The sequence below is a fragment of the Natator depressus genome, chromosome 4, assembly GCF_965152275.1.
Source record: "Natator depressus isolate rNatDep1 chromosome 4, rNatDep2.hap1, whole genome shotgun sequence".
Lineage (NCBI taxonomy): Eukaryota > Metazoa > Chordata > Testudines > Cheloniidae > Natator > Natator depressus.
The window spans coordinates 53,778,101-53,788,477 of record NC_134237.1 but is presented as its reverse complement, the minus strand read 5'-3'; the positions used below and the strand labels follow the sequence as shown (position 1 = coordinate 53,788,477).

At 51.4% G+C, this 10,377-nt stretch overlaps 1 protein-coding gene across 1 annotated transcript in view; it reads left to right on the top strand.

The window, feature by feature from the left end:
- Positions 1-1,038: 1,038 nt before the first annotated feature.
- Positions 1,039-10,377, top strand: part of FREM3 (FRAS1 related extracellular matrix 3) — a 112,825-nt gene continuing 103,486 nt past the window's right edge. The window contains exons 1-2 of the mRNA XM_074950943.1: positions 1,039-6,160; positions 8,505-8,594. Coding sequence (XP_074807044.1) covers positions 1,039-6,160; positions 8,505-8,594 — 5,212 coding nt within the window. The remainder of the gene's footprint in view (positions 6,161-8,504; positions 8,595-10,377) is intronic.

Below are 10,377 nucleotides of genomic sequence, written 5' to 3'. Positions count from 1 at the left end.
CTAGTGTTTGTTTAGCAGAACTAGATAGTGAGTCAAAGGCAACAGAAATTTTCCAAAGTAGGCTCAAAACTTCACTTCTTAATATACACACCATGGAACTTGACACCAAACTAGGAAAGGGGCAAGTATGTTTTCTCCAGATGTATAGCACGCTGTATGGAAAGGCGTTGATAGTACCAGGTGTTTTTAAAAAAAAAAAAAAAAAACTGTCTGGAATACCCTCCTGTTCCTTAAACACTGTTGGAGAGTCAGAGAAAGATGTTTATGGTAATAAGGGATTTGAAGCAGGTCCAGTGTCACTCTCCCCAATTTGGACAGCACTTAGCAAGCTTAATTATTTTCAGCTGTGGTTCTTCTGTAAGAGCTTAGTATTAGTTGTATCATAGTACAGTTACATAGTTAGTTGATTGAAGGAGATGAGATGAAAAGCCCTATGCTGCTCTCAATGATACCTGTGTAAAGGTAGAGACATTGCGTTTAAACAGAGTGCAAAGTCAGGCTCTTAAAGCTGATCTAAGGAAGCACTGGGAAGCTGTAGTTCATAACAAACCATCTTATGTGAGGTGAGAGATTAGTATATCAGAGAATAAACTGAAGTCTTTGTGCCCTAGGGGGGTACACACTAACCTAGAGCCATTCGTGATGGGACTAGAGCCCCAGTCAGTTGAAGTCGCTGCAGTCCTAGAAGAGACGAGTGAGTCCCTGTAGTGCAAAATCAGAGCCCAGCAGGGGGGTTCCTGTCTCCCCGTCTCCTGGGGGCTGGGTTAGTTTGTGCAGGAGCTGCTTTCTCCTCTAGGCTGTAGAGCAGGCGCTGGGTCCCCGGGTGGGCTGTCAGGCTGCGCCGGGGCGGTGCTAGGAGCTGCCGCCCCCTTCTCTTTCGTACCTGCAGCCGGCTGGGGCAGAACAGAGCGCACCGCTCGCCCAGCCCCGCGTGCAGCTGCTAGAAGAGGAGGCGGCCAGTGCACCTTGCCGCGGAGCCGCCCCAGCCGGTGCAGCAGCCGGGCTCCCAGAGCAGGGCACCCCCGGCCAAAGGGGGCGATGGCTAGTGATCACTGCCTAGTGCTGCTAGCCGGGCTGCTGCTGTGCAGCCTGGCGGCGCGGCGAGAAGGGCAGCGGGACCCGGACCAGCTTCCTCTCCTCCTGCCCCCGGGACTCGGCGGCGGCGGGCTGCTGGTGGCCGGCAGGGGGCTGCGGGTGCCCTGCGGCCGCTCCGTGGCGCTGGACCCGGCGCGGGACCTGGCGATCCGCGTGCCGCCGGGGGAGACGTGCGAGCTGACGGCGCTGGAGAGCGAAGAGCCGGGCCCGCCCAGCTCCGGCGCCCTCTCCCCCAGGCGCTTCCCCTGCCGCTTCGGCCCCGGCCAGGTCACCTACACCCACTACGGCGCCCCCCGCCCCGGCCGCTACCGCCTGCGCCTCCAGCTGCGCTCGGGCTCGCCCCGCCGCCCGCGCCTCCTGCCCCTGGCGCTGCCGGTGGAGGTGCTGGCCCGGCCGCCGCGCCTGCTCCGCCGCCACCTGCCGCTGGCGGTGGAGTCGCGGCTGGGGCTCAGCCCGCCCCTGGACGCCAGCGTGCTGGGCTTCCCCGAGGGCCGCTGCCGCCTCACCGCGCGGCCCCCGTCGGACGGCGGCGCCCCCCTGCCCGCCCACGGGCGCCTGGTGGACTCCGACGGGCGCCCGCTGCCCCCCGGCTACAGCAGCGAGTGCGGCCGCTTCCTGCGGGCGGGGATCCGCTACCAGCACACGGCGGCCGAGCCCTGGCCCCGCCGCGACGCCATCCCCATGCGGGTGGAGCTGCTGGCCGGCGCGGAGCCGGAGTACTTCCAGGTGGCGGTGCGGCTGCGGGGCGGCACGGCCAACGCGGCCCCCTCCCTGGGCTTCGCGGCGCTGCTGGTGGCCGAGGTGGGTCAGTTCGTGCTCACCGCCCTCACCCCCGACATGCTGGCGGCCGAGGACCTGGAGAGCCCCCCGGACCTGCTGCTCTTCAGCCTCACCGCGCCCTGGCCCAGCCCCAGCCCCGGCGGGCGGGAAGGCGAGGATCTCCGGCTGCGGGGCTACTTGCTCAGCACCGACGAGCCCGGCCGGCCCCTCACCTCCTTCACCCAGCGGGAGCTGAGGGAGCTGAAGATCGCCTACCAGCCGCCCACTGTGGACTCGGACCAGGAGCGCATCTTCCAGATGGAAATGAAGGTGCTGGACCCTGAGGGCGCCTCTTCCAAGCCCTTTGCCTTCATGGTGGTGGTGAAGCCCATGAACACGCTAGCCCCAGTGGCTACCTTCAGCCAAGCCGCCAGCCCCCAGCTCATGCTCTTCGAGGGGCAGTCGAGGCCTCTGTCTGGCACTCTGGAGATAAGCGATGAGGACAACCTGAGCGAGGTGAAGGTCTGGGTGACACGGGGCCTGCGACATGGCGAGCTCAGGGTACTGGGCGCGCCACCCAGCCGCAAGTACTTCACAGCAGCCGAGCTGGAGGCTGGGCAGGTAGTTTACCAGCACGATGGCAGCGAACACAGCTACAGTGACAACACCGTGTTCCTCATGGAGGATGGGCAGCACCAGGTGGAGTTTCTTTTCCCCATCATCATCGCCCCTGTTGATGACCAGCCACCCCTGCTCAACGCCAACACAGGGCTGGTGCTGAGAGAGCGCCAGGCTGTCCAGATCTCACCCTTCGTTCTCAGCGCCACTGACATCGATTCTGAAGAGTCAACTATTCGCTTTATACTTCAGAAGGACCCTGAGGAGTCTGCCCACGCCTCACACTCCCACCGCCTGGGTGAACTTCTCCTGTGCCAGGCAGAGACACCGCCATCCTATGAGAGGGAAGAGGACATGGAGGAGGCTGGTGGTGCTTCCTCCTCATGGCACTTTGTGGAAAGTGAGGGTGTGTATGAGAAGGTGGTGAGTGAATGGCTGCAGCAGGACATCCTGGATGGAAGGCTGTTCTACAGGCACACAGGACCCCATAGCACCAGTCCTGTGATAGACCAGTTTGTGTTCCGCCTCCAGGATGACAATGAGCCCCCTAACCAGTCTGGGGAGCAAATATTCACCGTCAAAGTGCAACCAGTAGACAATTTGCCCCCTCAGCTATACCCAGGCACTAGCCTACAGATGACAGTCTTGGAGTACCAGGTGACCCAATTCAGAAAGCGCTATCTGCGCTACACTGACCTGGACACAGATGACAGCGAGTTGAAATACACCCTGCTTACACCCCCAACTGACATAGATGAGAACCACCCTCTGCTAGCTGGAGAGATCGTGCTGGCTGACAACCCTCTGGTGTCCATTACTCAGTTCACCCAAGCCCAGGTCAACCATCAGAAGGTGGCATACCGGCCTCCTGACCAGGAGCTGGGTATCACCCCAAGGGTGGTACAATTTAACTACAGTGTAGAGGACTCAGCGAGCAACTCTGTGCCAGGGACCTTCACAATCTTCCTGCAGCCAGTGGACAACCAGCCACCCCAGATCACCAACATGGGCTTCACTGTGCTCGAGGGGAGCAGCTTCCTTCTCACCACCAGTCAGTTGGATGCCACTGACCAGGACACGGACACAGACCAAATTGTCTTCATCTTAAACCAGGCACCCCAGCGTGGCCACCTGCGCTACCTGGAGGGGCTGATGGTCCAGGGGGAATCTTTCCTGCTAGATGATATTGCCAGTGGGCGTATATCCTACCAGCACAGTGGTGATGAGTCCACCAATGACTTCTATCAACTGGAAGTGAGTGATGGCATCCACCATGTGCCAATCACTGTTAGGATCACTGTGCAGCCAGTGGACGATGAAAGGCCTAGCATCACTCTACCTGGTGGTAATGGGCTGCTGGGACCCTCTATTGATGTGCTAGAAAATGGTGTCACTGAGATCACTACTTCCCTTCTCCAGGGCACAGATGAAGATACTGATGATCTGGCACTGACTTTCTTTGTGAAGGATCCGCCCAAGCTGGGTGACATTCTGGTAAATCGGGTGCCCATGGAGAGATTCACCCAGCAAGACCTTATCAGTGGGACAGTAGTCTATGCTCACACTGGTGGAGAGATTGGCCTGAAGAAGAGATATGACTCTTTCAATCTGACCATCTCTGACCTCTCCCATGAGTGGGTGGTGGGAGGCAGCACGGTGCAAGGGGTATGTGTGTCTGTGACTGTGCTGCCTGTGGACAGCATTGCACCTAAAGTGATTGTGGGGCCCGAGCTGTTCATTGTCTCAGAGGGAGGAAAGAAAGCTCTGACCCAGCAGCAACTGGATGTGGAGGATGTGGATACACCCACAGATGACATTTTGTGCACCATCACTGTTCAGTCTACTTCTGGATACCTGGAGAACATCTCTCCAGCCCCGGGGTCTGAAAAGTCTAGGGCTGGCACTGCCATTAGCACCTTCTCCGTCAAAGATGTTCACCTGGGACATATCAGCTATGTTCAGAGCATCCACAAGGGGGTGGAGCCCTTAGAGGACAGATTCACTTTCTGCTGCTCTGATGGCGTCAACGTCTCCCCATACCACTTCTTCCCCATTATCATCATCCCTACCAATGATGAAAAGCCTGAGCTGTCTGTGCGTGAGTTTGTGGTGCTGGAGGGGATGAGTCTGGTTATTGACACGCCCATCCTCAATGGCGCCGATGCTGATCTTCCCCCAGACCACCTGCACTTCTTCATCAGTGTTCCCCCTAAGCATGGGCAAATTGTGCAGCAGCTGACAACTGGTGCCATACCCATTCGCAACTTCACAATGGAGGAGATCCAGGAGGCCTCCAGCATTGTCTATGAGCATGATGACTCCGAAATTAAAGAGGACAGCTTCAAAGTCCAGCTAAGTGATGGCCAGCACACAGTGGAACAGAAAGTGCTGATCATGGTGATCCTTATGGATGATGAGACCCCTAGGATGACTATCAATGATGGGCTGGAGATAGAGATTGGTGGGTCTAAGGTCATCACGAACAGAGACCTTAAAGCCACAGACATAGATTCAGAAGACAGGAACCTCACCTACGTCATCCGCTTGGCACCCAGGCAGGGTCTTCTGCAGCATGTGAGCAGACACGGGGAGCCATTAGGCAACATTACAGTGGGCATGAACTTCACCCAGGATGATATAGACCATGGTTTTATCCGTTATGCTCATACTGGCCAACAAGGGGTCCGTGACCTGGTTAAATTTGATGTCACTGATGGCATTAACCCCTTGATAGACAGATACTTTTATATTACCATCAGCAGCATTGACATAGTCTTTCCTGAGGTGATTAACAAAGGGGTAACTCTGAAAGAGGGTGGGAAGGTGACGCTCACAACTGACCTGCTCAGCACTAGTGACATTAACAGCCCTGATGAGAACCTGCGCTTTGGCATCACCCGGGCCCCTAGCCGAGGGCACTTAGAGAGCTCAGACAATCCTGGGGTGCCTGTTGCTTCCTTCTCTCAGCTCCAGCTAGCTGGCAATAAGATTTACTACATCCACACTGCAGAGGATGAGGTGAAGATGGACAGCTTTGAGTTTGAAGTGACAGATGGCTATAATCCGGTCTTCCGTACCTTCAGGGTCTCCATTACAGACGTGGACAATAAAAAGCCAATTCTGACTATCAATGACCTTGTAGTTGAGGAAGGGAAGACCAAACTGATTACCCCCTTTGAGTTGACTGTGGAAGATCGGGACACCCCTGACCATTTGCTCCGTTTCATGGTTACCCAGGTCCCTGTCCATGGCCGGATTTTATATAACAGCAGCTATCCTGTGACCAGCTTCACCAAATTAGATTTGAATGAGAATCTGATCAGCTATAGACATGATGGTACAGAAACAAGCCAGGATAGCTTCTCGTTCACTATGACTGACGGGACCCACACAGACTTTTACATTTTCCCTGACACCATTCTGGAGACTCATCAACCCCAGACGTTGAAGATCCAGATCAATCCCCTGGACAATGGGGTGCCACAGTTAGTGGTGAACAAAGGTGCCCCAACTCTGAGAAACCTTCCGACTGGACACTTGGGCTTCTTGATCACCAGCAAGTCACTGAAGGCAGAAGACCGAGACAGCCCACACAAACTGCTGAAGTACAAAATCACAGATAGCCCAGACCATGGATTCATCATTAATATTGGCCTTGGAAATGAGAGCATTAACACATTTACACAAGGTTGGTGCCAATGGATTTATTCATTTACAGCCTTTAGATCCAGGAATATACCTTAGACAATTCACTTGCTCACCTATGAGGTAATTTAAGGTTAAACTGGATTGTCTTTTAAAAATAACGACAAAAACTTAAAGATCTTAAACCATTTACAAGGTACATGGGTAGCCTTGAAATTACAAATAAATACATTTTAAAAGGAAGCTGAAAGGCTTGTTTTACCTGCCAACACTTAACCTAAAGTTCTCTTTCTTACTTGCAAGACTTGATAACATCCCTAACGTGTGGTCAGGTCCTGGTACAATGCATCAGGAGGCACAGGCTAATATTTTCAAAAGCACCTGAGAGTTTCTCTACACAGCCCGTGCTGTGAGCCTGGGTTAACAGACTTGGGATTGTGGGACTTACACTAGTGCTCTAAAACTAGCTGTGTAGCCAGCACTTTGAAGTTGCAGGTTGAGCCGGAGCTCAAGCTCTAAAGCCTAGAAATGTGGTGGGTTTCAGAACCCGAGCTGCAACTTCAATGTGGTGTCAATGCAGCTATTTTTAGAGCACTAGCATGAACCCTGCAAACTCGAATCTGTTGACCTAGGCTGGGAGGCTTGCTGCTGGTTTGTTTCCACGGGCTGCGTAGACATACTTTATGTGATTTACAAAAAAAGAAAAGGAGTACTTGTGGCACCATGGTCTGTATGTATAAAAACATCTGTATTTTCCACAGTATGCATCCGATGAAGTGAGCTGTAGCTCACGAAAGCTTATGCTTAAATTGGTTAGTCTCTAAGTACTCCTTTTTTTTTTGCGAATACAGACTAACACGGCTGTTACTCTGAAACCTGTCTTTATGTGATTTAGGAGCACATGCCCTATTGACTTTCAATGAGACTTGAAAGGGGTCCCTAAATCACTCTAAATCACATTTGAAACTGGGACTTCAGAGCCTAAATCAAGTAAATACTTTTGAAAATTGTTGCCCTAGCCTCTATTCCTGTCTTGCTGTGTAAGTTATGAGAAGTCATTCCACGTTTCTGTGCTTTGGTTTCACCATCTGTAAAAATGGGCTGAAAATGTCTGGAGATTTACTGATGGTGTGTATTGTTCTGTCACAGGACATAAGTAATTCCCATTGATAGCAATGTGGAGTTACTCATCTCTTATGGGGGAGAATCAAGTCTTAATTTGGCCCCAGAAGTGCTTTGACCCTAGACCTCGGGTCCACCTCCCATGGGTAGATTCCTGAACAAAGTGGGGACAAAGGTAAAAGGGGGAAGGCAGCCACCTTTGTTTCTGGATTTAGAGAAAGAAGAAAAAGCTATTAGGTTGAAAATCTGCATGATTTCAGATTTTTAGTTCTTTATTATCACTTTACTTAAAAGTCTTTCGGTTAATCTTTCAAGCTCTAATGTAGTAAAATTTGTTTACAATTCAGCTGCAAATGTTCCACACCTGTAAAGAATTAGGATTTCAGTTTAACTAAAAGTACTGAAATCAACCATGAGGCAAGCAGGTACCACTGCTATTGAAGTCCACGGGAGTTAACCACCCATGTATGGCAGGGTAGCATTAGATCCAGGACATTTGCATTGCTGAGTTGGGTATGAAGAAATAGGTATTTTAAGATGCACAAAGAATGTTCACTTAAAACTGAAACTGTCAACTTATTTCTTGTGTGTGAAGAAACAAAAGTAAAAGATCTTCAGTGAGCTTTGAATCAGACTTTTAGTAAATTCAGAAATAGTCACTATAAAGTAAAATTAATTAAAATTTCCACACTTCCCACTATTTCATCTGATACCCAGTCATTTGAAATAGTTGTGTGGTACAGGTTGTTGGGGGTTTTTTTGTTTTGTTTTTTTAAAAGCACAAAACTATGGGGATCAAGTTTTATTCCCCAATGTACAATTTAGGTGTAGCATAGTCATTCTCATTATAATGTTGGTGAAGGGTTTCTGAAAACTAGAATTTGCAATTAATTTAAACTTTTAAATACTATATTAAAGAACAGATTAAAACAAAACAGAAGTTAGTTTTTAGCTTTAAATTAATAATCAGGTTAATTACTGCTGCACTGCAGAGCAAGGACCATGGTAGGAACTAATGCTACTGCAATAGAGTTTGAGTTCTTGTTTATACAATTTAAGGTGATACATCTTCTAAAACTGGCTTTTTCTTTGTTTGACAAAGAACAATGTTAAAGTATTATTCTTCAAAAACAATTAGTAATTTATGAGAATGTTATCAAATATTGTTTGCTAAATTAAAATACTAAAGTTCAAAATCTATTGGTAAGTGTTATATTCTGCAGTAAAATGCTTTGGTGATTCACTTAGCATGTTTCATTTATCAGCTGATATTGATCAAATGAAGATCAGCTATGTCTTGAAAGAGGGCGATAGTTCTACCAGTGACATCATCTACTTCTCCATTGAAGACAATGGTAAGGTTATACTTCTTATATATACTATATCTTAAAATGAGATCCAGCAACAGAATAGTATTGATATGGGAATTATAAAATACTTCACTCTATTTTACTGCAAGTTCATGAGTTTTACGTACAGTTTTATACTGAGATAATGGATGAATCACTTGTTAAATATATAATGTTAAAATTAATGTAAATTGCTAAGGAAAACTAAATGGTGTAAGAAGTTCTTAATGAGTTACAAAATCTTTCACCATGGTGTTGCTAATTCAAATCTTCTCACAGTTCAGTAGTAACTAGAAGTTGTTATCATATGATTGCTGTTCAGTGGAAAGTGTTGGTTCTAGTCCAGTTCCTAGTGATCAGCCATGCTCATTACAAAAACTTAATATTACTATAGGTGGCTCTTGTTAATAGTGTCAGCAGAGAGACCAAGAACAGAATCAGCATGGAGACTGAACACTACATTGCCAGCACACCATCTAGGTGGTCCCTCTAGATCAGGGGTCGGCAACCTTTTAGAAGTGGTGTGCCGAGTCTTCATTTATTCGCTTTAATTTAAGGTTTTCCGTGCCAATAATACATTTTAACGTTTTTTAGAAGGTCTCTCTCTATAAGTCTATATATTATATAACTAAACTATTGTCGTATGTAAACAAGGTCTTCAAAATGTTTAAGAAGCTTCATTTAAAATTAGATTAAAATGCTGATGTTACGCTGCCAGCCCGCTCAGCCCGCTGCCGGCCTGCGGTTCCGTTCACCTAGGCTGGCAGCGGGCTGAGCGGGTCCTGCGGCCAGGACCCCGGCTGGCAAGGGGCAGACAGCCAGAACCCCGGGCAGGCAGCCAGAACCCCAGACCGGCAGTGGGCTGAGCGGTGCCGGCGGCCAGGACCCCAGACCAGCAGTGGGCTGACCGGCTCAGCCCACTGCCGGTCTGGGGTTCCGTCTGCCGGCTCCTGCCAGCCAGGGTCCCGGCTGCCGGCCCCACTCAGCCCTGCTGCCGGTCTGCGGTCCCGGCCCTGTCCACATAGAGTGGGTACCTACCTTCTGCCTGGTTCTAGCCGTTCTCTTCCTCTCTCTGCACTGAGATGAGGGTGGGAGTGCACTGAGTACAGGGCTGGGGGTAAAGGAGCAGGCTGGGGGTTGGGGTGCAGGGTCTGCCAGGAGCTAGAATGAGGGAGGGGGCTCAGGGTTGGGGCAGGAGGTTTGGGTGTGGAGCTCTTACCTGGGCAGCTCCCATTTGGTGCGAGGGGTGCAGGTGGGAGTGTGTGTGTGTGTGTGTGTGTGTGTGTGCGCGCGCGCGCAGGAACTCCCGTTTGGTGCTCAGGGTGGAGGTGAGGATGTGGGGGATGCAAGAGTCAGGGCATTGGGTGTGGGGAGGCTGGGTATGTGTGGGGGGTGCAGGAGTCAGGGCAGGGGGCTGGGGGTGTGTGAGTAGGGTGCCGGAGTCAGGGCTGGGGTTGTGGGGGGGTGCAGGGGTAAGGACAGAGGCCTGGGGGGGGTGTGAGGGCGGTGCAGGGGTGAGGGCAGAGGGCTGGGGGTGTGGGCTGGGGTTGTGGGGGTGCTCCCAGCCGCCTGCCCTGAGCGGCTCATGGCAGGGGGCTGGAGGGGATATGCCCTGATTCCACCCGCCTTCCCCAAGGTCCCCGGAGCAGAGAGCACAAGTGTGCTGCGGCTCTGCTTTTCCCTCTCCCCCTCTGTAGCAAGGGCCATCAGCTGATTGGCCACAGGGAGGGAGAGAAGGAGGGGCAGGAACCCAGCACACTGGGGGAAGAGGCGGGGGGAAGGGGAATGC